This window comes from Kogia breviceps, chromosome 15, assembly GCF_026419965.1.
Source record: "Kogia breviceps isolate mKogBre1 chromosome 15, mKogBre1 haplotype 1, whole genome shotgun sequence".
Taxonomy (NCBI): Eukaryota; Metazoa; Chordata; class Mammalia; order Artiodactyla; family Physeteridae; genus Kogia; species Kogia breviceps.
The window spans coordinates 82,474,281-82,498,963 of record NC_081324.1 but is presented as its reverse complement, the minus strand read 5'-3'; the positions used below and the strand labels follow the sequence as shown (position 1 = coordinate 82,498,963).

The following is a 24,683-nucleotide window of genomic DNA, read 5'->3' as shown; positions in this document are numbered from 1 at the left end:
GCCCACCAATGAGAGGCACCTCCCTTGCCTTCATTTCTTTGCTTGCAAGTAAGGCTGCAAAGAACATCCTTGTACAGTATCCTTGCCTGCTTGTGGCTCTCGGGTTCAATTCCTGACAGTGGAACATTTGGGCCAAGAGTTTATGTGCATTTTAAATATTGATCATTAATATCTAATTTTTCCTCCTAAAGGTTGCACAACTAATGCCTCCACTAACGGTGCGCGAGTGGCCCTCACCCAGCGCTCACCAACCCCGCTTATCTGCCACTTGACAGGGGAAGTGGTGTCATGGTATAATTTGCGCTTCCTTAGTTAAGAAGTGAGCTTTTCAGTCACACTGCTTTTTGCTGATGTTCTGAGCCTGTCCTTCCCAAAGATAAGTGGACATCTTCTAACAAACTCTCTGTGGGTCCCTCAGTTACCCCACCACTGGATCAGGCAGAGTTGAGACCTATGGGGCACAGAACCTGTGGAGTACCCACAACACTGCATACATTTAATTCTTCTCAACTGGTGACTGTTTTATCAGCCCCCTCCTGCCTCACAGACCAGAGCGATGTCTCCTTAGTGTCAGTCGTTTCTGAGGTACCACCTTTCCAAGATCTTCTAGTAATAGAAATAGGATATTTGATCTTGTTTCCTTTAATTGTAGACCATTAGCAGTGTTAGATACCTAAGGTTTTAAGAAGACTTCTAGAAGGAAAACTTGAAAGCTGTGGAAGGTCTAGTCTGACTATAACTTGTCCCAGTTCAAAGAATCCACCTACAGGCTTAGAGTTTAAGAACAGCTGGTCTTACAGTGCTGTATGTCAATTACAGCTCAATAAAAGTGGAGGAAAAAAAATATATGTTTTTTAAAAAGCAGCTGGTCTGAATGGACCACCCCCCACCTAGCTCCCTCCACCCCTACCCCTGACTACCGGAGCACCCACTCCTTAGCGAGCAGGGTGTGCCCCCAACAGAAAGAAAGGAGAAGAAAGAGAGAGGAGAGCAAGGGAGATGGCGTATCTGTAAGAAAAGTCAGTATATTTATGGTTTGCTTTATAAAAGTTACTATAATACAATGGTACATAGTATTGAATTCACAAAAATATGAACAAGTATTTACAGCAAGACACACCCACAACGGAAACACTTCTCTTCAAAACAAGTTACGTACGATGAGAGTCTATATGCACAAACATCCCTAAAACTTATGGGTTCTCTTCTTGCTGGAGGAGGGAGGCGGGGGTGGGTGGGCAGGGACAAGAAAAAGAATAAGCAGAAACCCCCAATTCTTCAAAAGCAGAGGTTTGTTCAATGAAAATGAAGGCATTGAAAAGAAAAATGAATTGACACATTTCTGGCTACTGCAAGCCATTTCAGGGGTGGGACGGGGGTCCCTGGGGACAGGAAGGGTCCAGGCCCTTGCTCGCCCTTAGGGAAGGCTGGTTGGGCAAGGTGAGGCCAGCGTGAGGGGTGAGGCAGGACCCTGGACCCTGGTTTCCTCACATTGCCCCCGCCCCACTTCTTTTACGGGAGGAGGGGACAGACTGAAGGCAGCCCCTTGGGGGCTGCAGAAGTAACTTAAATCGGCCGTCTCTACAAACTACACATCTCCTCACGTGAAAAATAAATATTTCCTCAGTTGCACAATGAGGCAGAAAACCGCAAAAGGAAGAGAAGGTTGCCGCTGTGCCCAGGTCCCCCTCCGTGTCTTAATGCCACCGATTTCATGGACCTTGAAACCGGTGGTCATAGTCTCAAACAGAGAGGGCGTGGGGTAAAGAAATTGAAAAAAAAAAAAAGAAAAACACAACAAAACCACCAACGACAAAAAAAAAAAAAAAAAAAAAAAAAAAAAGAGAAAAATAACAATTCTTTGTACAGAATTTACATGATAACAAGCTTGACACAAGCTGAGATACCAGAGGCTCCGGGCCTGCGCGTGCAGGGTCTGCAGGGCGTGCAGGGTCTGCAGGTCCGGCAACCCCGCCGGGAGCTCTCCTGTCCTGGTGAGGATGACTGCTGGTCACAACAGTCACTTTCCATAAATTATATACACGCCTGCTTTGCTTTCTGGGGTGCGGGGGACTTGCTTGTGTGTGTGTGTGTGTGTGTGTGTGGTTTTTTGGAAGTACAAAGAAATAAGCAAAAAAATTCTTCCCACATGTTTCTACAAGAAACAATGTTCCCCAAAAAAAACCTCCTTTATGGCAGCCTATGTACAGAAATCTGTTCTGAACCTCGAAAACCTATTTTTTTCCCCTTCGTTTTGATTTTATACACGCACAAGAAAAAAAAAATCCATGGAAAGGAACTCTAAAGATTGATGCCAAGGGTTAAAAAAAAAAAAACACAAAAAACCTGTCAGACGTAGATCTGAGTTTTTAAATCTTTTCCAAGATTTTCCTTTCTCTGGGAGAAATAAATCTTCTCACTCTGAAAATAAATATGCTCTTGACTTCTTGGGGCGAGGGGCTTGCTGGCAGGCTGAGTCAGGCTATGGGCTGGGGGCGATCGGGTGAAGCTTATAAGCAAACAAAAATACGCCACACGCATTCGGTCAGACACCCGTAGTGGCGGGACTCAGGAGCACCTGCCCTGGTGGGAGGTGCTTCTCTCCCCTGGGGGTGAAGGTGAGGGCAGGAGAGGGTAAGTAAACACAACCCTTCCAGCCCCCCCCACAGCACCCCCACCCCCCGCTGGCATTCGAATGAGAAAGTAAACACTGAACCCAAGATTTGGGGGGTGGAGGGGGGTGGGGTGGCAGGGAGAGCCCCAGGGGAATTCCTGCCTGGGACCAGCTTGGCTCCACCAGGGTCTGCTGCGGGGAGGGGGGAAGGCACCCCCAGGCTGCTGGGGAAGGAACAGACTGGAGGCGGGTCGGAAAGACGGTTGGTGGGGGGGGGGTCTTCTCACTGAGTCCACCGGCAGAGAGGGGGCCTTCCGTAGTGTTCTGAGGTCAAAGCCGCCTGGCCTGACCCCCCTCCTCTGCAGCACCTGGCCCGGCGCCCGGGCCCGGAGGGTTCCAGAACGTGGGCCGACACGCCATCAAACCACGCAGCCCCTGCCGGGGTCCCGCTCTCTGATTCTGCCTTCACATTTCAGTGGTTAAAGCGTCTTTTCTTACGAAGAGGAAGAAAAGAATGAGAAGACGAAAACAACGTAGCAGCAGCATTCGTGGGAAGAGGCTGACGGGCAAGGGAAGGGAAGGCGGGACAGAGAAGACAGAGAGAAAGAGGTGGAGGAAGGGGAGACGGCGGGGGAGGTAGGGGGATGGGGGGGAGACATTTACACCGGAAACCAAAGTCCCACAAGGAGCATTTCTTTAAAAAAACGAAAGAAGAGACATGGGCTGAGAGACAGAGAAGCCCTTTCCCACTGAGGGGCCGGAGCTGCGGTGGGTCCTGGGGGTAGTGTTGGGGGCGCCAGGCCCTGGCACGGCTGCTGGGTAGAGGGACAGCACCTGAAATGGGGGTGGGTGGTGGGGTCTGGCCCCGGGGCCAGGGGTCCACGCTCGGGCGCCGGGGGCGGCTGACATCCCCAGGCACCGGGCCTAGTTGAGGGTCCCCCGGCAGTTCTCGGAGCCGCAGAGGCAGGGGATCTTGACGTCCTCGATGGGGAACTTGTAGTCGTAGGTGATCTCCTCGTTGACGTTGATGTGCTGCTTCGAGTAGATGACGATCTTCTTCTGCGACTCCACGGTGATGACCTTGGCGTAGCAGTTGGGCTGTGGGTGGGGATGTCGGGGGGGAGGGTGAGCTGACCCACTTGGGACCCCACCCGGGCCCTCCCTGACCGCAGTCCCCCAAAGCCAACTGAGCCCCGTGCCCAAGGCCTGATGTACTGGCCCCGCGACCCCGCCGCCCACTGGCCACCTGCCCTAGGCCTCGGCTCCCCCATCTGGTGGACCAGGGCCCCCTGTCTCTGATATTAAATAAGAATCATGACTCTAATAATAACAAATTTTGCAGGGAAATATTCAACTTACTTTTATACCACAGGTGAGCCCCAAATTTATGTTTCTAGCCCAGGCCCTACTTGTGAGCTCTAGAGAAGGGGTCAGCAAACTCCCGCCCCCAGCTGCCTGTTCTTGAAAATAAAGTTTTATTGGCACACGGCCACGCTCATCCATTACATATTGCCTATGGCCACCTTTGTTACAATGGCAGCTAAGTAGTTGCTATGAGATGGTCTGGGCCACAGAGCCAAAAATACTTACTACCTGGCCCTTTACAGAAAAGGTTTGCCTGCCCGCACTCCAGGCCCCCAGATCCAACTAGCTGCTCGATATCCACCTTTGGCAGCTCAAGGAGACACCTTTGAGTCAGTAAACTCAAACCTAGGGAGTGGCCCTTCCATACACCCAGTCCCCCAAGCATCTGCCCCCCCACCCCCGCCCCCACCCCCACCCCGCCTCCCCTCCAGCAGTGCTGGGTCCAGCCCACCGATCCCAGCGGCTTCTGCCTCAAAGGGCCTCTTGGTTCTGTCATCACTTGCCTGGCCTGCAGCGGCTCCGCTGCCTCTCTGAACTCAGAATAACTCCTGACCCAGCTGCCAGGGAAATCTTTCCAAAGGGACAGCAAATCCTGTCACCCCGGGGGCAACAGCCCGCCTCGGCTTTTAGAGAAAGTTCTCAGCTCTGCTTACAAGGCTGAGTGACCCAGCCACCACCAACCCCGCCGACCTCATCCTCTCACCCTGCCCTCTGCCCCCGCCTCACCCCACGGGCCCCTCAAACAGGCGCTCTCCCTCCCTGCCCCAGGCCTCACCTCACTCACTACCCCGCCGGGTAACTCCCTCTTATCCCTCAGCTCTCACAGGACACGCACAGCGAAGTCCCTACGGGCCCCAGGGTACGACCAAGTCACGGTCGCGCGAGCTGGCACGTACTGAGCGCCCGCGGTATCTGCACAGAAGGCCCGCCCTCAGTCACCCACTTGGTCCGCCCAACAACCTGCGAGCAGGGATCGTTATCATCCCAGTTTTACAGATTAGGAAACTGAAGCACCAAGACGTGAAGGAACCTGCCTACGGTCGCTCACTCAGCAGCAATGCCAAGACGTGAACCTACAGCCAGGGGCAGCTGTCCTCCGTGTGACGCTCCCTGTGCTTATATCTTCACGAGAGGAGGGCCGCCCTCGTTATCAACGCCCACCTCCACACCCAGACCTGTGCCTGTGTCAGCCGCCAGCAGCCGAGTGGGACTCTCTAAGTTCAACACTCAGGTTTTTAGCCACACTGGCCACGTTTCAAGCGCTCAACACCACACGTGTTTGTCAGTGGACGGCAAAAGACGCAGAGCGCTTCCATCACCGTAGAAAGTTCTACTGGCCAGCACTGCCCCAGAGGCGCAGAAGACGCCCAGCACGGAGAAGGAACTCTGTAATTTCCAGCTGTACGGACCACGTCATGAGCGCCTCTGGTCTCATCACGCGCATTGTACGGGTGAGAAAACTGAAGCTCAGAGGAGACCGGCTCCTCGGATAAGGCCTCACACCTCCACCTCCCTCCCCGCAACCCCCGTGGGCCCCGAGCTCGGGAAGGAGGCCGCGCCGGTTCCCGTGCCCTCCGGTTGCGGGTCCTCCTGGCACAGCGGCAGGGGCGGCGGCCCCGAGCCGGGCACTCACGTTGCAGCTGTGGTTGATGAAACGCGCGAAGTTGCCGCACTTGGTGGCATCGATGATGGTGTCGTGGTCCACCCGGAACATGTAGCTGCTACCGATGCCCTCGTCCTCGTAACGTTTCTCCCGCATGTCCGCGATCACCTGGCCAGGAAGAGGCCTCAGTCTGGGCGGGGCTGGCCGCGGCCCCGCCCCGACACCTGTCCTGGCCGGCAGCGCCTACCTGGCGGATGTTCTGGCCCACGTACTCGATGACCATCTCGTCGGCCGCAATGGGCTCCATGGCGAACAGGCCCCAGTCGTGAATGTGACTCTTGCAGAATTTGAGCTTTTTCTTCCGGAACTGGGGGAGGGAAGGGGATGGGGGTGAGAGCCCTGGTCCCGGAGTCTGTGGCCGCCCCGTGGGGGGCCCAGCCTCACCTTGAGCTGGTTGAACTTGAGCAGATCACTGTCACAGCTGCCAGTGAAGGAGGACAACAGGCGGCGCTGCTCGGAACGCCGCTCCGAGCCGGCCCGCGTGGAGGCGTGAGGCTGCGCTGGGATGCTCATGCCCTGTGAGGGTGGGGGACGAGGATGGGGACGGCGGGTGACAGATCAGAGAGGGGTGTGGCCGCCTGGGGGAGCGGGCCGCAGGGAACCTGTGTCCCCGTCTCATCCTCGGCAGCCCCGCCGCCGTAAGCTCTGCGGCCCTAGCGACCCAGCTTCCTTGCTCTGAGCGTCCTGTTCTAATCGCCACCTCTCCTCTACTGGGTCCCTCCTGTCAGAATCTGAACGTGCTCAAGTTCCTCTAATCTTTTTTTCTCTTTTTTAAATTTAATTTTATTTTTTTTAAGTTCCTCTAATCTTACACATGACGACGCAGCGTTCTCCTCACTCTTGCCACCTCTTCCCTTCTCAGCTAGACGTGAAAGCATCTCCGCTTTTTGGACAGAGGTGGTGGGTGTCTGTCTACCTAACACCCCGCGGCTTCACTCAAAATCACGGCTCTTCCCAGCACCCTCGCATCCCTTCCCTCTCTTGGCCTCCCTCTTCCTCTGTCCCCACCATTGACACTTGGAGACACCTGACTCCCCTCCAGATGTTCTCCCCGGGTCGGCTCCCCCCTGCTGTGGCCTTTGGTTAACGTTTCTATCCTCATGATGCCTAAATTTCGGTCCCCGGACCAGACGTCCCTCTCCCAAGCTGTCTACCGTCCCCATATATCTAACTGTCCTCCAGACCTCACGACCTGGATGTTCCACAAACCCCAAAACTCCAACCATCCCGAAGTGGGGGGTCCCACCTTCCTTCTCACCTCAGTGCTTGGCATCCAGCTACGCGGTCCCCAAGGCCGGACCCAGCGGCGTCCCACCCCATTCCGCCTCCTGTAACCAGCCAGGCCCCCAGTCCCATCCATTTGACCTTCTAATGTTCGAAGATTCCTGAGAGTCTTTCAAATGCATCCACTTTTTCCCACACGGCCCCCCATGTTCAACCTACCCAATTTATTTCCTTAATTTAAAGACGAATGAAGGAAACTTCTGGAAATGCAACTCAACTCTGTTCGTATCCCTGATTAAAACCCTTCGGAGGCTCTCCCCTGCCCGCCCCTCGGGGTGTAGCACCCTCCGTGCTCCGTGCACCAGCCCCTCTGGCTCCACAACCACTCCCGGTGCCTGATACCCCCTCCAGGAGGGCCCCCCACCCCCCTCTGCCCAGCCCGGGAGGCGCCGGGGTGTCCAGGCACCTGATGGCCGTACCTGGGTGTCCGTGGGGGGCTCATCGGTGCTGGCGCGGCTGCTGTTGAGGTATCTGAGCTTGTCCTTCTTGTCGATGGTGTAGAAGCCCTCGCTGCGGGCACAGCCTGTCACATGCTCCCGGATGCCGTCGTCCCGTTTCTTCTTCTTAGCTGAAGAGAGGCTGGTGGGTGGGTGTGGGTCAAGGGCCACATGGACATTCTCGGAGATCCCCTCCCAGTCCTGCTGGAGACCCGCCCTCCCGGGCCTGGCCCCTCCACCCTCAGACCCTTCTGCAGGAGACCGAGGACGCCCAGCTCCACTGCCCATACCTATACCACTTCCCTGCACCTGCCCACTGGCCAACCCCACCGTGGTCAGAACTCTTGACAGGTACCCAGCTGCACGGCCTTGGGTGTGTTTCTTTTTCCATCTTCTGCCTCAGTTTCCCCATATGCAAATTGGGGCAATAACGATGCCCCATGGAATGACTACAGACGCTTAGGCTGCTTAGCAGAGTTCCTGACACAGAGTAAATAAATGCTCAATAAACTCGCTTGGTACAACAGGGATAAAGGCAGCGCCAACTTCATACGGTTGTGGTAACAACTGACTGTGGTGTGGCATTGTGACTGAGAACCCAGATTCTGGAGCCAGATTTGCCTGGGTTCAAATCCCTACTCTGCTACTTCATAGCTGTGTGACTTTGGGCAGGTAACTTAACCTCTCTGAGCCTCGGTTTCTTCGGATGTAAAATGGGAATTATAGCGGCCCCTACCTCACTAGGCTGTTGGGAAGATTAAATTAGGCGATGGGGGGGGCGCGGACAGGGAGAGTGAGCCTTCCATCAGCCCCTGCTTTTGTCACGTTGTACAATGACATTGTTACATTTAGCCCCGAGACCTGCCAATTCTGGCACAGAGGGCAGTGTTTCAAAGTGCCAGCGATGACTCTGTACAGAGCCTGGCACGGTGCCGGCACGGACACTGCTCCATAAATGACAGTGACGTGCGCTATCCCGGGAGGTGCGGCCCCCCACCCTGCGTGGCAGGATATAGGGATGGTAGACCCAGAGCGTGTCATTGAGCCAGTCCATGCCGTTGTCCTGCTGCAGCAGACGCTCGTAGGTGACACACAGGAAGCGGATGTCCTCCTCGTCGATGCCGCCATTCCAGATGTCATACAGGATGGTCATCTCCTCAAACTCCGAGCGGGGCCGAAAGAGGGGCTGCGGCGGCGAGAGCTCGGGGGAGGCCGAGGCCACGAGGTCCTCGTGGCGCTTCTTCGGCGGCCGGCGCCAGGGCCCCCGCACCTTGGCCAGGTCCATGAACTCCTCGGTGACCTCGTCGCGCCCACGGGGACCCGGAGGGATGGCCTCGGAGGGCCACTGGTTCTCTAGCTCCTTAAAGGGCAGCTTGGTGGGCTCAACAGGTGGTGGAGGCGGGGGCGGAGGGGGCTGGGGGGGCAAGGGTGGGGGGGGAGCCGGGATCCCCGCGTTCCGGAAGTCCAGGGTCACGGTCCGGGGGTCGTGGGTGCTGGGGAAGACAGGGGTCTGTGGCTGGCCTGGCAGAAGCAGGAGGTCCCTGCCCAGGGGTGCCCCTCCTGGTGGCCGGACCAAGGGCCCATCCAAGGAGAGCACAGCCGGCGGGGATCGCCGGGGCCGGCCCGGCTTCCTCTTGATGGGGGGCGGGCAGGGGGCCAGCGGAGCAGGCAGCAGGGGTGGCAGCTGGGTAGGGGCCCGAGTCTGGGCCCGCAGGACGGGTACGGGCAATGCCAAGGGCAGGGGCAAGGGCAAGGGCAAAGGGAGCGGCAGGCCCGTCTCCAGGAGCACAGGGGAGGCCAGGGGGCCAGACCGGTCGTCACGCCGGCCAGCTGGGAGGGGACAGACGGGCAGGAGCAGGGGCCCACCAGGCTCAGGGAAGGTGGGGGTAAAGCTGAAGTCCCGGCCAGGTGTCCTCGGGAGGCCCCCGCTGCTCAAGCCGGGGGATGGGGACGGGTAGGAGAAGGGGCTGCCTGGCAGCTGCGGGGAGCTCAGGGGCAGGCCGCTGCTGCCCCCCGACGGCAGGGGCTCCCCGCTCGGTGTGGCCGGCACCGCCTCTGCGCTCTGTGACTTGGCCAAGCTGCCACAGAGGCCTGGAGTACGTGGGGGCTGGTCCTCATGGGGAGGCTCCAGAGGGACTGGTGGGAGTGGGAGGTCTGGAGTCTCAGGCTCTGGTGGTGGGCTGGGTGGCCGGGGTGGTCGAGCGGGTGGCAACGGTGGCTGCAGGGGTAAGGAGAGCAGCGCCGGGGGCGCAGGCTCCGCTTCCAGGCTGTTATCTGCCGAGAGGTGGGCAAAAACCAGACCTTTATTATTTGATTCAGACGTCCCTCAGCGCCCTACTTACGCTGCCCTACTATGCACTTGACACGCCTCTGAGTACGCACTCATACCCTCTGGGTCTCTAGGGGTTCCGTGAGTATACGGACTGTCCTCCTCCAGCTAAGCTACTCAAGGACTGCTCAGCACCCGGCCCAGTGTCAGGCACACAGTAGGTGTCTGATAAATGTTGGTGGGAGTAAATCAAAGATGCAGGAGACATGGTGGTAGCCCTTGACACTGTCTTTAGAACAGTGTTCCTGCGAACAGGGAACATCCCATGGACCAAGAAAATGAGCTCTATCAAATAAAATCCAACAAGTCTCTTTGCTGCAGGACTTGTCAGAGCCTTTAAGGTTTTCTCCTAGCATTTATCTCTACTGTCATAGAATACATTTTCTAACTTATCTGCTGTCATCCATCAACCTGCCCCAGAGTGTAAGCCCCAGGTATTTTTGTCTGTTTGGTCCACTGTTGTATTATCAGTTCCTAAAACAATACTGGGGAGGACAACAGAGGCTCAATTAATATGTTTAACAATATTCAAAGACCTGTGGTTCTATAGCCAAATGACACAGAATTAAACAAAACACAATGGGTTTCTTTCCTCAAGGACTATTACAGGTACAAACTAACCACGTGTGGCTATGTAAGCTTATACTAATGAAAATGAGACAACATCACAAATTCCGTTTCACAGTGGCACTCTCCACCTTTCAAGTGCTCTTAGCAACACTGTGTCTAGTGGCTACAGCATTGGACAGGACAGAGAGAGAACGTTTCTATCACTGCAGAAAGTTCTGTTGGACAGCACCTTTCTATCACTGCAGAAAGTTCCATTGGACGGCGTTTAGAGCCTTTAACGTGCTTTGTGCAGCTCCACCAAGATGGCGGAGGGGGCAGCGTCCACGGCCCCTCTCGACTGGCCCAGCACCCCGAGGCCTCCTCTGCTGCTTTCTGTCACTGAAATGACCATACGCACCCGTACCCACACCCCCTCTTTTGGGAGCATCTCATGGGACTAATGAATGGTCCGGGGACTAAACCCCAGGGAAATGCTGACAGAGGAATGGTGACAGCAGCAGACCCCTCCGGGATCTAACGGGTGCCAGGCTCCACGCCGGCACATCCTAAGTCATCTCAGTCTGTCCTCCCCTATGACCTCACAGGGGAGGCACAATCCACGGATCCCATTCTACAGGTGAGGAGGCTGCCTCGTTAAGGTTAAATGATCAGCATAAAGGAGCCCGAGCTCATTCTCATGGTGAGGACACCCTGCCTCCATGCCCACCGCCCCCCCAGGGGCTGCAAGTGTTACCTGGGGTGGGCTCCGGGGACGGCAGGGGCCGGGCCTCCATCTCTCCTCCAGCAGGGGGCTCTGGAGACAGCAACCTGGCCCCTTCCTGGTTCAGGCCCGGCTCGTCGGGGGGCTCCTTGCAGCCAGCCAGCTCCTCGACACCCACGGGCAAGGGGGGCTCTTCCAGCATTGGGGTCCGAGCCTCAGAGGCTTCGTCCTCAGCCTCGACGTCCGCCTCCTCTTGTGGGGCCAGCGACTCGGTCGTGGACGCCCCTGTGGCCAGGTCCCCAAAGTCCTCGTCCGGAGCTGCGGGAGCCATGCTTTCCCCTGCAGCTGCCTCCTCCCCTTCCTCCTCATCTTCCCCCTCCTCCTCCTCCCCTGCTGCCGGCTCTTCTTCATCTTCTGAGGGTGCTGAGGAGGACTCGGAGCTGGATTCGAAGTCAGAAGACTCAGAACTCTCGCTGGACGACTCAGCTCCGGCCTTGGAGGTGGCGATGCTCACTGTCTCCTCTGGGCGGGGGACACAGGCAGGGGCGCTGTCATTATCTGCTGTGCTCCAGCCAGGTACTTCCCCCAGGGTCTCACAACCGGCGGCGCTGGGCTGGACACAGCCCTCAGGTACGCGGGGGCGTATGTGCGTATGTGCGTGCGTGCGTGTCGGTACTCACTAGTCAGCACGTTTAATTTTTAAAGTGAGGTGGAGTCCACGTCACACAAAGCTAACCATTTCAAGGTAAACGACACAGCGGTATTTAGTACGTTCACAACACGGACCACTAGCTCGTGTCTAGAAGAAGCCCGTCCCCTTCAGCCACCACCCGCCTATCCACCACGCCCTCACCCCAGCACCCACTGGCCTGCTTTCTGTCCCTATGGACTGACCCGTGCCGGACACTTCACGACAAAGGAATCAGAGGGCACGCCCTGTGTGTGTCTTACTGAGCTCACACTTCAAGGTCAACAACTTTGCCCCCAGAGCACTGCTGACGATCGCACGGCCTCCGCCCTGTGCAGAGGGACCCGGGCTGGGCCAGGAGCCCCGCTCACCTCCAGCTGAGTCCCCCTCCTCCTTCTCACTCGGCTCCGACAGGGCTGCGGCCTCGTCGCCGTTCTCAGACCCATCTCCGTCGTCGCTGTCTTCGTCATCGTCATCCTGGGGGAGGGACGGAGGAAAGGTGAGCGGAGGGCCCCCTCCCCCGGCCCGGCCCCCCAGGCCTCCCCAACCCGAGTGGTACCTTATCTGACAAGGATGAGGTCGAGGAGGAGGAGATCTGGCTCCGGGGGCCCTCCTCGCCCTCCCCCTCCTCCTCTTCCTCCTCCTCCTCCTCCTCCTCCTCCTCCCCCTCCGTGCTTTCTCGCTCCTCCTTGTCGGAGGCCGAGGATGAGGGTGAGGTTGTCGAGGACGCCGAGGACGAGGATGCCGACGACGATGAGGACGCCGACAGCGACTCCTTCTCATCCTCCTCCCCGCCGCTGTCCAGCTCCAGGGGCCGGGCTGGCCGCCGCCGCACACCCACGCCCTTGGGGTCCCGCTTGGCAAGCTCACAGGGGGCATCCGCCATGTCGCGGTCCCGCTCCCGCTCAGACTCTGTGGGGAGGGCGGGCTGTCAGCGCTGGGCCAGGGGTGCAGGGCGGGAGAGGATCCCAGTGCCCAGCGGGGGGAGGGGCGCGAACCTTCGTCCTCCTCATCCACGGAGGCCGAGGGTCGCAAGCGCTTCTGGTCGCCAGACGAGGCGGTGTCCGGCGGCTCTTTCCTCTTGACCTTGAAGGAGGGCAGGCGGATGGCCCCGCGCAGCCCAATGCTCAGGCCCAGGCCCTCGTAGCCCAGGCCCTCGCCCTTGCCCCACGACTCCAGAAGGCAGGAGGCGATGCGGTCCTTGGGCTTCGGCCTGTCCTCGTCCTTGGGCTCGCCAGACTTCACCGGGGTCAGCGAGGCCTGGGGTGCAAGAGAGGAGGGGGGGGTCGCCACGGTCACGGCGCTGCCACCAGCCCTGTCCCCTGAGCAGCCTGCCGTCCTCTCAACAGCGACAGCCACGTGGTAACCGGGCCCTGCCTTTCCTGCAACCTACCTCACTTTGCGCTGGCTACTCGGGAAGCCCCCGGGGCCCCGCTCTGCCTCCCTGACCCTCGGCTTCCTCACCTGCAAAGCGGCCACTACGGCTGCCCGCATCGGAGCGGGGGCTCTCGCACTTGGGAGGTTGGAATCCAAGAGAAACGCATTGTAAGTACACACCTGTGTCATCGACACACCGGTCTCACAAAACAACACTCCCACTATCCTGCCTTGGGGGTCTGGGTGGCGGTGTTTCCAGTACGGTGCCTGGGGAGGAGAGAGGCTGCCTGGCCGGGTCTCTGCCTGCCGCCCGCCCGCCCCCGGCAGGGCCGCGCCGCCCGCCCACCTTGGCCATCCGCTCCTTCTTGTCCCACCACTCGTCGAAGGCCCGGAAGGCCACCACCTCCACCATCTTGCGGTTCAGGTCCCGCTTCATGATGGCCTTGAGCTCTTTGAGCACCACCAGCAGGACGCCATCCACCGTGGCCTTGTGTGGGTCCTCCTGGCGTGGCACGTAGCCCGGTGGCGGCACCGACGGGTCAAACTTGGGCAGGGGCGGCCAGGGCTGCCCGCGGCCGGGGCCGGTGCTGCTCAGGGAGAAGGGGCCCCGGTAGGGCGGCAGGTTGACGAACTGCAGCCCAGCGGAGGCGGCGGCGGCGGCGGCGGCCATGAAGGGCGGGTAGGGGCAGGCGCCCTGGCCCGTCATCAGACGGCTCAGCATTTGCGTCTGCATCTGGAAGGACATGGGCATGCCGCCCCACTGGCCGCCCAGCACGTGGCTCATGTCCACCTGCATCACGGGAAACAGCCCCGGCGGGAAGGGCGGCAGCGGCGGTAGAATGGGCGGGGGCGGGACGCCGGGCGGAGGTGCCGGCAGCGGGGGCGGGGGCACCGTCACTGCGGGGTGGGCTGGGGGCGGCGGGGGCGGGGGCGGGGGCAGCGGAGGGGGCATGGGGAAGCCGGGCTGGGGAGGCGGGGGCGGGGGGGGCGGGGGCAGGGGTGGGAAGCCAGGGGGCGGGGGCAGCGGCAAGGTCGGGGCCAGCACGGAGGGAGCTGCCACAGCCCCCGTCCCGGGGGTCACCACCATGGGCTTGGGGCAGTCAGCGCTGGTGATGGGGGCCGAGGGCATCTCGTCATCTGAGATCTCCATGTCCTCCCCGGAGGACTGCTGCCCCTGCAGGGAGAGCAAGGAGAGAGAGGTGAGGGGGAGCCAGGGCGGCCCAGCGGGCTCCCAGATCCCCCTGCTGAGCACCGGAAGGTCAGAGAAGAAGCCTTCTGCGAGACTAGTGAGCAACGCAAGGTGGCTTGCTTGCTTGCGCAGTTCTGATCCTGGTCTCCACCCTTCCCAGCCACGTGGCCTCAAGCAAGTCCTTTAATCTCTCTAAGCCTCGGTCTCCCCATCTGCATGATGAGCACCGTAGTACCTGCCTCACGGGGTTATCGTGCAGATTCACTCATTCATTCAACAAACATTTGCTCAGCACCTGCTGTGTAGCAGGCACTGTTCCGCGTGCTGGGGACACAGTGGTGAACAAGACAGACAAAATTATTGCTGTCTTGGAGCTGAACTTCTGGAGGGACAAGGCAAAGGATAACTAGGAGGAATGTGAAATATACAGTCTTTCGTGGAGATAAAGAAAGCCGGGAAGGGGAGTGAGGTTCGTGAAGAGGGAAAAAGATTCTGTTTCAATTTGAGAGACTTTGTTTCAATTTGCCTTCAGAGAAGATAACACTAATAATAGTTAAAACTTCTGTAGCCTTTTCTACAGGCCAGGCACCTTTCTAAGCACTTTAACTCAGTTAATCCTCAGAACCACCCTGTAAAGTAGGTCTGTTATCACCAGTTTTAGTGATGAGGGAGTTGGAACACTGAGAGCTTAAGTAACTTGCCCAGGCCACACAGCCACCGAGAGATGGAGCCCGGATTTGGACCACGGGGTGGCTCGCTAGCCTTTGTTCCCAGTTGGCCTGCAGTCTTCACTGTGGCAGAGAGGGCCTGGCAGAGAAGGTGACACGAGCAGAGGGGCATTTAGCAGTAGTAAGGGTGCACGAATAGGAGGTATGTCTTTACATTTTTCCTTACTCTTTCCACGTAGTCTTAGTACGGGCCGCGGTGGGGCTGAGTGTTATCAGCACATAATATCCCGAATTTCTTCTCATCTGCACCCTAACCTCACAAGGTAGGGCTCTAGTCCAATCCCTTTTGACAGGTGAGGAAACACACTCAGAGAGCTCTACATAATTCACTGGCCCAAGAGGCACAGCCAGTCAGAAAGAGGACTGGGATGCAAGCCCAGGGTGCCTGCTGAGTGAGGCGTCGGGGGGCTGTTGTGGGAATCCGGATTCACGTGGCACCACGTGAATGGGAGGAGTAGAGCATGACCTGGCTGTGAAACGGGAAAGGGCCTCTTTTCATTCAGACATGGGGCTTTGGGGAGTTGGATGCACAGGCCTGGAACTGGAGGCGGGCATGGGGTCCACAAGGTAGAGGCGGAGCAAGAAGGCAAAGCAGGGGTGGGGAGAGGAGGGATGGGCTACCCGCAGGCTCTTGTGTCAGGACCCGAGGCGAGAAGGGGGCTCAGGCCCTGCCCGAGATGAACGTCGCTGAGAAGACGGAGCCTTTGTAGGCTGCCAGGGAGCGCATTTGAAGGCCGAGGGGGCAGGGTCTTGCAGGCCGTAAGGTCAGAGGTCAGACGTACAGGTGAGGGAGGCTTCAAAGGGAAACGGGGCGGGGGGGGGCGGGGGAGAGAGAAGAGGAAAACCAAACCTAAGGCAGCAGAAGAAAGCTCTTGCTTTTGCTCTGTCCCCTCTACAGACACACACACTCTGCCTCTCAGGGTCCCACACTCATGCGGAGGGAGCCTGCCAGCCTGATACTCAGGGACAGCGCCAGATCAGTCCTGGACAGCGCCCAGCAAGGCAGGCGCCGCACGCAAGGGTTAACGCCGGCACCGCCGCCAGCCAATCACAAGGAGACTCGGATCCGGCCCAGCCCGCGGCCCTGCCCCTCCCTCCGCCCCTCCCGCGTCCGGGGGCGAGAACCGGCGGGAACTGGCGGCTGAGTGCTCGGCATCAGCTTGAGCCGTGCCTGGAGCTTCCCAGGCGGCACCTCACTTAAGCCGAGGTTAGTGTGAGGCAGCTACTCTCACTATCCCATTTCACAGATGACGAAACTGAGACTCAGACAGGGAAAGTAACGTCCCTAAGGCCACATGACCAGCAAGTGACAGAGGTGGAGCTCAAGACTTAAGGACTGGAGCCAGAACTGTTAACTATCAACCTCTGAAGAAAAGGGAGTGTCCCCCTGTGCTGCTCTCCCGTGTGGTCAGCCTAAGGCTGGGATTCCCTCGGGTTCAGGCCGGAGGAACCCGGGAGCTGCTCTCCCGACTGTCAGCAGGGGGCTCCCGAGGGCCATCTTGGAGGTTATCAGTACTCCCGGGCTTCCCTGGGCTGATGTCCCGGGGCATCCCCGACCCCAGCTCTCTGGGCCTCAGTCTCCCCTTTCCTACAGTGACACCGTGGGAAAGCCCATTTCCTCTGGCTACTCTGGGCTTCCCAGCCCTGGATCAGCCAGTGAGCATGGTTCAATAAGCATCCCCTAACTTCAGGCAGGAGAGAGAGGGAAGAAGGGAGGATGGCAGCAGGGACGAGCAGCCCCCCACCTCTGCACACCTGTCAGCTCTCCCTGCCTGAACCCCTTAGCGCCAGAAACCACTTCCCCAGAACAGCCTGGAGGCCCCCAGGAGCCCCAGCCACCTGCAGTCCCCTCCCAGGCAAGCCAAGTTCCTCTCTGTTCCTCCCTGAGGCGGCCACATCGGCCTAATCAAAGGCCTTGGGGAGGAGGGACCCTCCTCCCTACCGCCCACAGGGGCACAGAGCTCTGTCTGAACTCCAGCTGCTTATGCCTGCCAGGCCCACAGGTTCCAAAGCAGGTCTCCAGGAGGGCCAGGGCAGGTGCTTGGACCAGGAGGGGGGAGGAGCAGAGCCAAGGAAGATGACCGAATCCTCCCCCAAGGGTATGTGGCATGCAGCAGCACCCACCCCAACCCTCAGGCTGCAGTGAGACCCCAGAGGAGGATCTCTGGGTGGGCAGAGGGTGGGGGGTGGTCACCTTGGCCTGCTTCTGGCTGTGGCCCTCCCCCTGGGCTAGCCCTTAACCCCTTCAGTCCTGGACGCAGGGGGAGAGGGAGAAGGAACATTTCAATGTCCTCCCTGCCCACCACGGTTTCCCATCTCTTCAGAGGGCACCAGGTTCTAGGAGACAGTGGTCCAGAGCTGCCACCTGACCCAGCTCAGCAAGAACACTCCGGCTGACCCCTCTTCCCAAATCTGCCTGAATGTCAGGACCAGTCCTGATCAGGTCCCAGCCACCCAACAGAGAAAGAGGCTCAAAACCATCACGACAGTCCAACTCTCTGGGATCTCGACAAACTCCAACCAAAGAAGCTCAAGTCAGAATTTATCCCCAGAAAAAAGTCTTGACTTCCCATACCTAGCAAAGAGAGCAACAGATCATGTTTCCCTTTTCACCAAAGCTGCTAGGGAGCTCAGAGCAAACCAGCTGCTCAGTCATAGCCCCTGGTGCTTTTCGTATCCTCTTTTCGTTCTCTTTTTATTTTTGATCTGTTATTTTGGCTGCCCTAGCCCTGCTGCTTCTGTGTCTTAGCTAGTAATCCTAAGGGGAGACTGTTTCAAGGAGGAAAGAGGGAGCCACAAGACAGACAAAACCAATCCCAGACAGAGATGGACAGACATCATGGTACCTCATCCATCTTCTCTGAGGTTGGGGTCCTGTCTCCAGCCAGATCCAAGGCCACCTCAGTTGTCTGACCCAGAAGACCGGTAGGGTCTGGGGGGCCTGGCTCGGGTGGGGGCCGGGGCCCCAGGCCCAGGTCAAGCTCATCATCCTCATCCGAGTCGGGCAGTGGTGTGGGACTGATGTCCTCCAGGCCGGTGCTGGATGGGCGTGAGGAGGGTGGTGTGGGGCCTCGAAAGCCAGGCTGAGAGTTAGCGCCAAAGGGGGCCAGTGGGGAGAGCTGGGAGGAGGAGGAGGAGATAGGGCTGCCCTCCATCTGCAGTTCGGTGTCTGAGTCCTGCTCCCGAAGGAAGGGCAGCTTGGTGCGCTGCTCCTTCAGCAGCATCTCGATCCGTGAGTCCAGGCTGTCGTGGGGCTTCTCCGGGCCTGCGGGTGACGACTCCAGCGTAGGCGTACCAGGACTGTCACAGGGCTCAGGACTCCAGCCGAAGGTCGGCCGGCCGCCCAGCTCCATGCTGTTGGCGGCGGGGGGCGGGGGTCCAGGCGGCGTGCCTGGCTTCTCCTTCGTCAGGGGCTCAGTGGGCGGCAGGGGCGGGGGCACAGGTACTCTCCGGAACTCCCCACTGTCACGGGCCCCAAAGGGGGTTGCGGCAGCGGGCTCCTCAGGGGGCGGGGGGAAAGGGGGCACAGGAGTCTGATACGGAGAGAACGCCGACTTGAATGTGACTCCAGGAGCGGAGGCTGCTTGAGTAGGCGGTGGAGTGTGGGCAAACGTGGCTGAATCTTGTGGCTGGGCCTTGAATGGAGGGCCACTGCTGCCCCCACTGCCGCTGACTGCCCCGAATGGGAGGTCCACGGAGCCCCTGAAGGCGGCTGGGGCTCCTGCCACCGCGGGGACTGCAGAAGAGTTGTGGACGTAATGATGCTCGTGGCGGCGATTGTAGGCATCTGTGAACTTGCTCTCGTGGCGCCGAGCCTTGAAGGTCGCTGTGGGGTCCTGGCTGAAGAGGTAGGAGGGCGTGGGCTGGCGGCTGGAGTAGCTGGAGTCCTGCGAGAAGGGGGTGCCCAGGCGCGGCGTGAGCGGTGTGCCCTGTCCATAGGAGTTGGGCGTGTCCAAGCGGCAGCTGGAATAGGCAGTGTCCTGGGAGAAGGGTGTCCCACCGCTATTGGGGGTGACAGAGGATGAGCCAGAGCCACAGCCTGCAGACAGGCCACCATCTTTGAGGCGCTTCAGGGCATCTGACAGCTTGAGAGAGAGAGAGAGAGAGAGAGAGAGATAGGTCTGAGATCACTGGGGGGAAAACGTGCAATAGAATGGGACTGTTTTCCCCTCTCACGCCAGCTACCGGGGAGCTCGGAGCCAAACGGGTCACTCTAGAACTGCAGCACAGTGAACAGAAGCGGCGGCAAGGGAAGGCGGAGATTAAAGAGGAGCGTCTGGATGGTCCTCACCTTCTCTAATCTTGGGGTAGCCAATTATCCTCAGAGAACCTTGAGGGTTTTTCCTAATCCCTAAAGCAGAGTAAAGAGAAGACCCTGACATCTTGGTTGAACTGGGATTTCCTTCCTGCCCCAGGCTGTCAGATATCAAAGACCTTCCAGGTAGAGGTAGCAGACGATGGTCTTGGAAGTGAGGGGGTGGCCAAGGGGCCTTGTCCCTCCAACCTCTTGATGTTTTAGGGTTTAAATAGTGTAACACGTAAAGTGCCTGATAAACAGCTGACCAGCAAGTAAGCAAAGACTCTTCACTCTGCAAAAGCTATTCCAGAGGGTGGCTGGGTTGGTGCTGGGGTAGGAGCTGGGATGAGAACCTCCCCATGAGATGGTGGTCCAGGTGAGGTCCTGGGAGGCGGTGGTCGGGGAAGGAATCCATCTCGCTCTGGAAGGAGGGACTTGAACTTGGCTTTCTGGGGGTGGGGGTAGAGGGGTGCATGGGACACCAGGCACTAGGACCCTGGACACGGCAGTGTTTCCGCATTAACGTGGAAAGCACGTGGACTCTGGATCTCTGGGATGGGAATCCCAGCATGTGCGGGGAGAGGGCTGGCGGCCGTGCCAGAGGAGAGCTTTGGCAAACAGGGCTTTCGGACCCCCTTCTGGAAGCCTTGGTGGGCATAGCCAGGCTCCTTTCCTGGTGTCTGACACCGGAGATGGTGAAGTGCGTTGGGGGCCACATCAGGGGGCTGGTGATGGGGTGGGGAGGCGGGGGAAGGACTGACAGCCATAAACCCACCTGCAGGGTCTCATTCACGATTGGAGAGACAGCGTCCAGCTCGCCCACTGGGAGGGTTTGGGGTGTGTATCGGCCCGTGACCAACAGTTCGTAGAACCGCATGCGGGTTTCCCCTGTGGAAAAGGCAAGGGAGGGAGGAGTCAGTGAGGCTCCAGGATGGGGCAGGCCGCACAGGTGGGCATCCCTGTGGGGCCCCTGTGCCTGGGACCCCAAGCCTAGGGAAGCTAAGTGACCCTGACCAAGTTCCCACTTCTCTCTCTTTGTACCTCACTCAGGAGCCCGATCTGTTCAATGAAGCTGCTAAACTCTATGATTTTTCTGATCCTGAGATTCAGAGTTTAACGCCTCGTGGTGCTGGGACTCCCCCAAATACAGAAATGCCAGCCGCAACACAAAGCCCCTTCCTGTCACCTGGGCCATGCCACCCAAAGAAAGAGGTAATCCCCATCCTCTCACCTTCCCACTTAACATCCAGGGCCTTGTAGCAAGTGAAGAGGAAACCCAGTGGCACAGGAGTGACAGTTTTGTTGTTACCTCTCTCAGGTGACTGTCAAGAGTTTGTAAAATGCACTCTAGTACTGCGTTACTGTGAACTCCACATGGTCCTCCCCAGCCACTGAGCCACGTCTGGTAACCCTCCACCCCAGCCCCACCCCCTGGCAGAGAGAGGCCTCTATAGACCAGGGGGGCCAGATTATCGATATTTATAGAGCCCTCTGAGGCAGCTGCTTACATATGCAAAGGAGACGCATTCCTTGAGCTACTCTTTACCGGTCTCTTTCTTGAAATACAAACTCGGTGGCAGTCTCTAAGGGCCTTTTCTTTTTTTTCTTTTTTCTTTTTTTTTTTTCCGCAGAAATGAAATTTTGGTGAGGGCTGACTGCTCCTTAAAACGGGCATGTGATGGGGGAGGGGCTCTACATTTGATTCTCAGGGAGAGATCAGCCTGCAGCCACCCAAGGGGTCTCCCCGACAGAGGCTTGAGAAACTAGAGAAGGGGGGTGCAGGGCGCTGTGGCTGGAACAGGAAACTGGCTTGTGCCCTGAGGAACCTCAGAATTAGGGACAGGTTTGGCAAGAGTTTATAGGATAACTGTGCCCATCCAGGAGCAGTGTCCCTCCGCATCCCCAAACAAGGTCTTAGAGACTCAGTCAATATGTACTCATTATTAAAGGCGAAAATGAAAGGTTTAGATTTTCCAGTCTTGGGTTTGGTGTGCCCGGGGTTGCCCCTAAACCCTGTGGTCACGAAACCCCTGGAAGCCACTCACCTAAACCCTCCCATGCAGGGTCTCCCAGGGGACGTCCCAGGGGCTCTGGACCCAACAGTCTCTATCCAGTCACAGGGCTGGCTGGGCCTCAGAGCACCCAGCACTTTCTTCTGTATTGGTAGGAGCTTCTCTAGAGAGGCAAACTTTAGGGGATGTCCTAGAGTCCTGCGAGCCCCCCAGCCAGCACGGAGAAGCCTCCCAGGACCCTCAGGGTCGGAGGTATGGCTTCCCCAGCCCGGCTCTCCCAGCAGCCGCTCAGAGGCTCAGTTGAGTACAGAGCGGGATTCCGCTGCTTGGGAGGTGGTGCTGTCTCTTTAAGAGAGAGGAGGGAAGACAGTGTCAACCCTAGAGCACCGGGAGCAGCCCGCCCAGCTCCAACGGGAGCATTATCAATGAAACCACACTCTGGGCCCAGATTGGTTCCCCCTTCCAAGGGGAAGGGGCGGCCTGTGGGGGAGGGGCACTCCAGATCCCTGGAGGACTCTCTTTTTAGTGGAGGAACGTACTCTATGGGTATTTAAAGGCGTCCTAGTGGCTCTCCCTCAGCGCCCCCCCCAACAAATAAACGAACCCTGCCTTCTCTCCTAACACAGACGGCAACACTGGGAACTGCCTATAAACCCAGGCCACCAGGGCTCCGCGCGGGCCCCGAGGGGGTGTCAGCGGTGGGGAAGCCTCCGGTGGTCCCTTGGGGTTGAGTGGCCAAGGACCGGCACATTTGGTAAATTATAGCTTGTCTCCTAGCAACAGACAACACATTTAGCTCCACGTGACTCTACCCTCAGGAGGGGGCAAAAGAAAAGGTTGTAGGGGAGCAGCTAAGGAAGAGTGAGGGGCTCCCCAACACTGCAAGAGGGGCTCTGGGAGAGGAGGGGGTCACACTGACAGGTCTTGTGGCTCCTCCGCAGTGGCTGTCCTGAGCGGGCCTCCACTCACCTTTGGTGTCCAGCTCCACGTGGATGATATTGCCCATGACCGAAGTGCTGTGCAAGTGCTGAACCGCCTCCTTGGCTCCCCTGACCGTGGCAAAGACCACTTTGGCGATGCCCAAGTGCTTCTTGGTCTTGGGATTGTACAAAATCTCCACCTCCTCCACCTCTCCATACTTCTTGCACATGTCCCTCAGGAAGTTTTCACGGATGTTATCATTCAGCTTGGCAAATGTCACCTGCTTCGGAGGCACCGGGCCCACATAGAACTCATCGATCTGGCAGGGGACAAGGGGGAAGGGAGGTTGAGAACACTGAAACCGAAGGGAAAACACAAAATTCCCCACTCACCCGCCCTTTGAAAACAATGAAAGGTAAAAAATAAAAATTTTTTTGGGGAAAAAAATGCACGCGGGCGGGCCCGGGAAGCGGAGGATTAAATCGTTTGGAACGTGGAAGTCCTCTGGGTTCGAAAGGAAAGGGGAAAAAGAAACAGTTTCTCTTTCCCCACCCCCCACTCTAGCCTCCTCTCCCTGCTGCCAGGGCAGGGGCGACCCCTTGGGCTAGGAAGTTGTCCCCCTAAAGCCACAAGGCTGGGAAGGGGGGCGGGTCCCAGGGCCGAGCCCTTGGGCTGGCAGGATACAGGTGGGGACCCGGAGCCCCCAGCTGGGCGGGCAGGATACTGTATCAGCGCCTTGATTACAGTTTCACCGAGTGTTAGTCTGTTTACAGTAGCCGAGAGGGGACACCCCTCTCTTTGCAATCTCCCCCTCCCCGCCAAAACTTCCCAGGCCTCGGACGGCGGGAACTCAGAATCCGGCTAGGCTCGGTCAAGACTGGCGTTATTTTCGAATTCGGGGCTTGCGGAGGGGGGCAAGGGGCGCGGGACAGGGGGGAGGGGCCCTACTTTGAATTTGGGCACCGACAACTCCAGCTCCTTGTTTTTGGTCCAGATCCCGACGACCCGGGGATCTTCGACAATTTCCACCGGGCGGTTGCTGGACATCTGTGGGGAGGAAGCGGTTGTGGTGGGGGGCGGAATGGGTGGCCTGGTCCCACTCCCCAGGGACAAGCCCCCCCCCCCTTTCTCCAGGCACTTGTCAAACTCCAGGACTGCGGACCCGGCTGACAGTTGGCCGGGTGGTCAGGAGGGGGGTCTCCGGGCCGATCGGACCCTTCCGCCCCCACCCTCCTCGGCACGGCTCGGAGGGTGGGTGCGGGCGGCGGGGAGGCGCGCCGGCTACTCACCGCCAGGCTGAAATGCTGCCCATCGTAGCGGTACAGTTTATGATGCCCCTTTTTCAAAGCCGGGTCAATCATCAACTTGTAACTTCTCCAATGGTGGTTCCTCCTCTCGCCCGAAGGGCCGGGCTGCGGCGGGGGCTGCTGGTGGTGGTGGTGGGGGGGGTGACTGTTCTCCATGCCGTTAACCCAACCTGAAAACGAGCAAGTTGTTGTCGTCTCCGCCGCGGTGGCGGCGGCGGCCGCTTCTACACACACGCGAAGGAATCAAATCGTCCAGCCCCCACCCCCTCCCACCTTACCAGCGCGCCCCAAAAGGAGCTGTCTCGCTGGCTCCCCCCAAAATAAGAATGGAGCGAGAGAATAACCCTTCCGGAGAATTAGGCGCCCGCCCGCTCGGCCACCATCTCGGGGCGGCTGCGAGGGGCTCCCGGGGGCCCCTGGTGCAGACTGGCGGGGCCCGGGGCACCCGGAGGACCCGGGCTCCGGCCCATGGTGCCCGCCCGGCCGCCCGGCGTGGCGCTAGCTCGCTCGCTCCGCCCGGCTCGGGCGCGGGGCTCGCGGCAGGCCTGGCGCCGCCCGCCCGCCCGACCGCTCGGCCAGAGCGGGGGCCGGGGCCGGGGCTGGGGGCTGGGGGCTCGGGCCGCCCGGCTGCCGGCAGCGGCCTCTCCCTCCCCGAGCCGCGCTTACATCCCCGCCGGGCGCCGGCCTCCCTGCGCCGCCAGCCAGTACATGGTGTCCCCCGCGGGAACCGAGGCCGGGGCGGCCGGACGGGGGGCCGGGAGGGGGGAGCGCCGCCGCCGCGGCTGCCGGGCCCGGAGCTGCTGCCGCCGCCTCTGCTGCTGCTGCTGCTGCTGCCCGGGAGGCGGCTGGCGGCGGAGGCTCGGCTCCCAGTAGCCGCACATCCCACAATACACCGCTAAGGAGCCCGACCCGAGCGCTCACCCTCCTCCTCTTCCTCCTCCTCCTCCTCTTCCTCCTCCCCTCTCCTTCCTCGCCGCTTCCCCAGGCACTCTCCCGGCGGCGGCAGCTGCGCCGCCAAAGCCCCGGGCCCCAGCGGCCCCCCACCCCTCACTCTCGCGCTCCCACACTGCCTCCCCCCTCCCGGGGGGAAGGCCTTTTAATTTATTTATTCTGCTAGGACCTAGGTGGGGGGCTTGGCTGGCGGGGGAGGGGGTCTCCCCGAGCTCTACCTCCCGCGGCTGGGGTTACCCTCCGAGCCGCGG

At 59.2% G+C, this 24,683-nt stretch overlaps 1 protein-coding gene across 1 annotated transcript; it reads right to left on the bottom strand.

The window, feature by feature from the left end:
• Positions 1-1,028: 1,028 nt before the first annotated feature.
• Positions 1,029-24,336, bottom strand: SETD1B (SET domain containing 1B, histone lysine methyltransferase). The gene is made up of 17 exons (XM_059039543.2): positions 24,148-24,336; positions 23,464-23,651; positions 23,123-23,221; positions 22,223-22,493; positions 20,017-20,129; positions 17,791-19,029; positions 13,374-14,201; positions 12,649-12,910; positions 12,210-12,562; positions 12,022-12,127; positions 10,996-11,484; positions 8,378-9,637; positions 7,346-7,512; positions 6,027-6,158; positions 5,830-5,949; positions 5,613-5,750; positions 1,029-3,712 (listed from the first exon to the last, which is right to left on the bottom strand). Exons 2-17 carry the CDS (start codon positions 23,635-23,637, stop codon positions 3,539-3,541), a joined length of 5,925 nt encoding a protein of 1,974 aa, XP_058895526.1. The 5' UTR covers positions 23,638-23,651; positions 24,148-24,336; the 3' UTR covers positions 1,029-3,538.
• Between the last annotated feature and the right edge of the window lie 347 nt (positions 24,337-24,683).

Excerpts from the sequence above, each read along its gene's own strand:
- SETD1B (XM_059039543.2), bottom strand. The coding sequence starts at position 23,637 with ATGGAGAACAGTCACCCCCCCCACCACCACCACCAGCAGCCCCCGCCG. Across the intron at positions 7,513-8,377 it reads GCTCTGGGTCTACCATCCCT|CCACCAGCCTCTCTTCAGCT; the intron begins ATATCCTGCCAC and ends ACCCACACCCAC. Across the intron at positions 5,950-6,026 it reads TCAAGTTCAACCAGCTCAAG|TTCCGGAAGAAAAAGCTCAA; the intron begins GTGAGGCTGGGC and ends TCCCTCCCCCAG.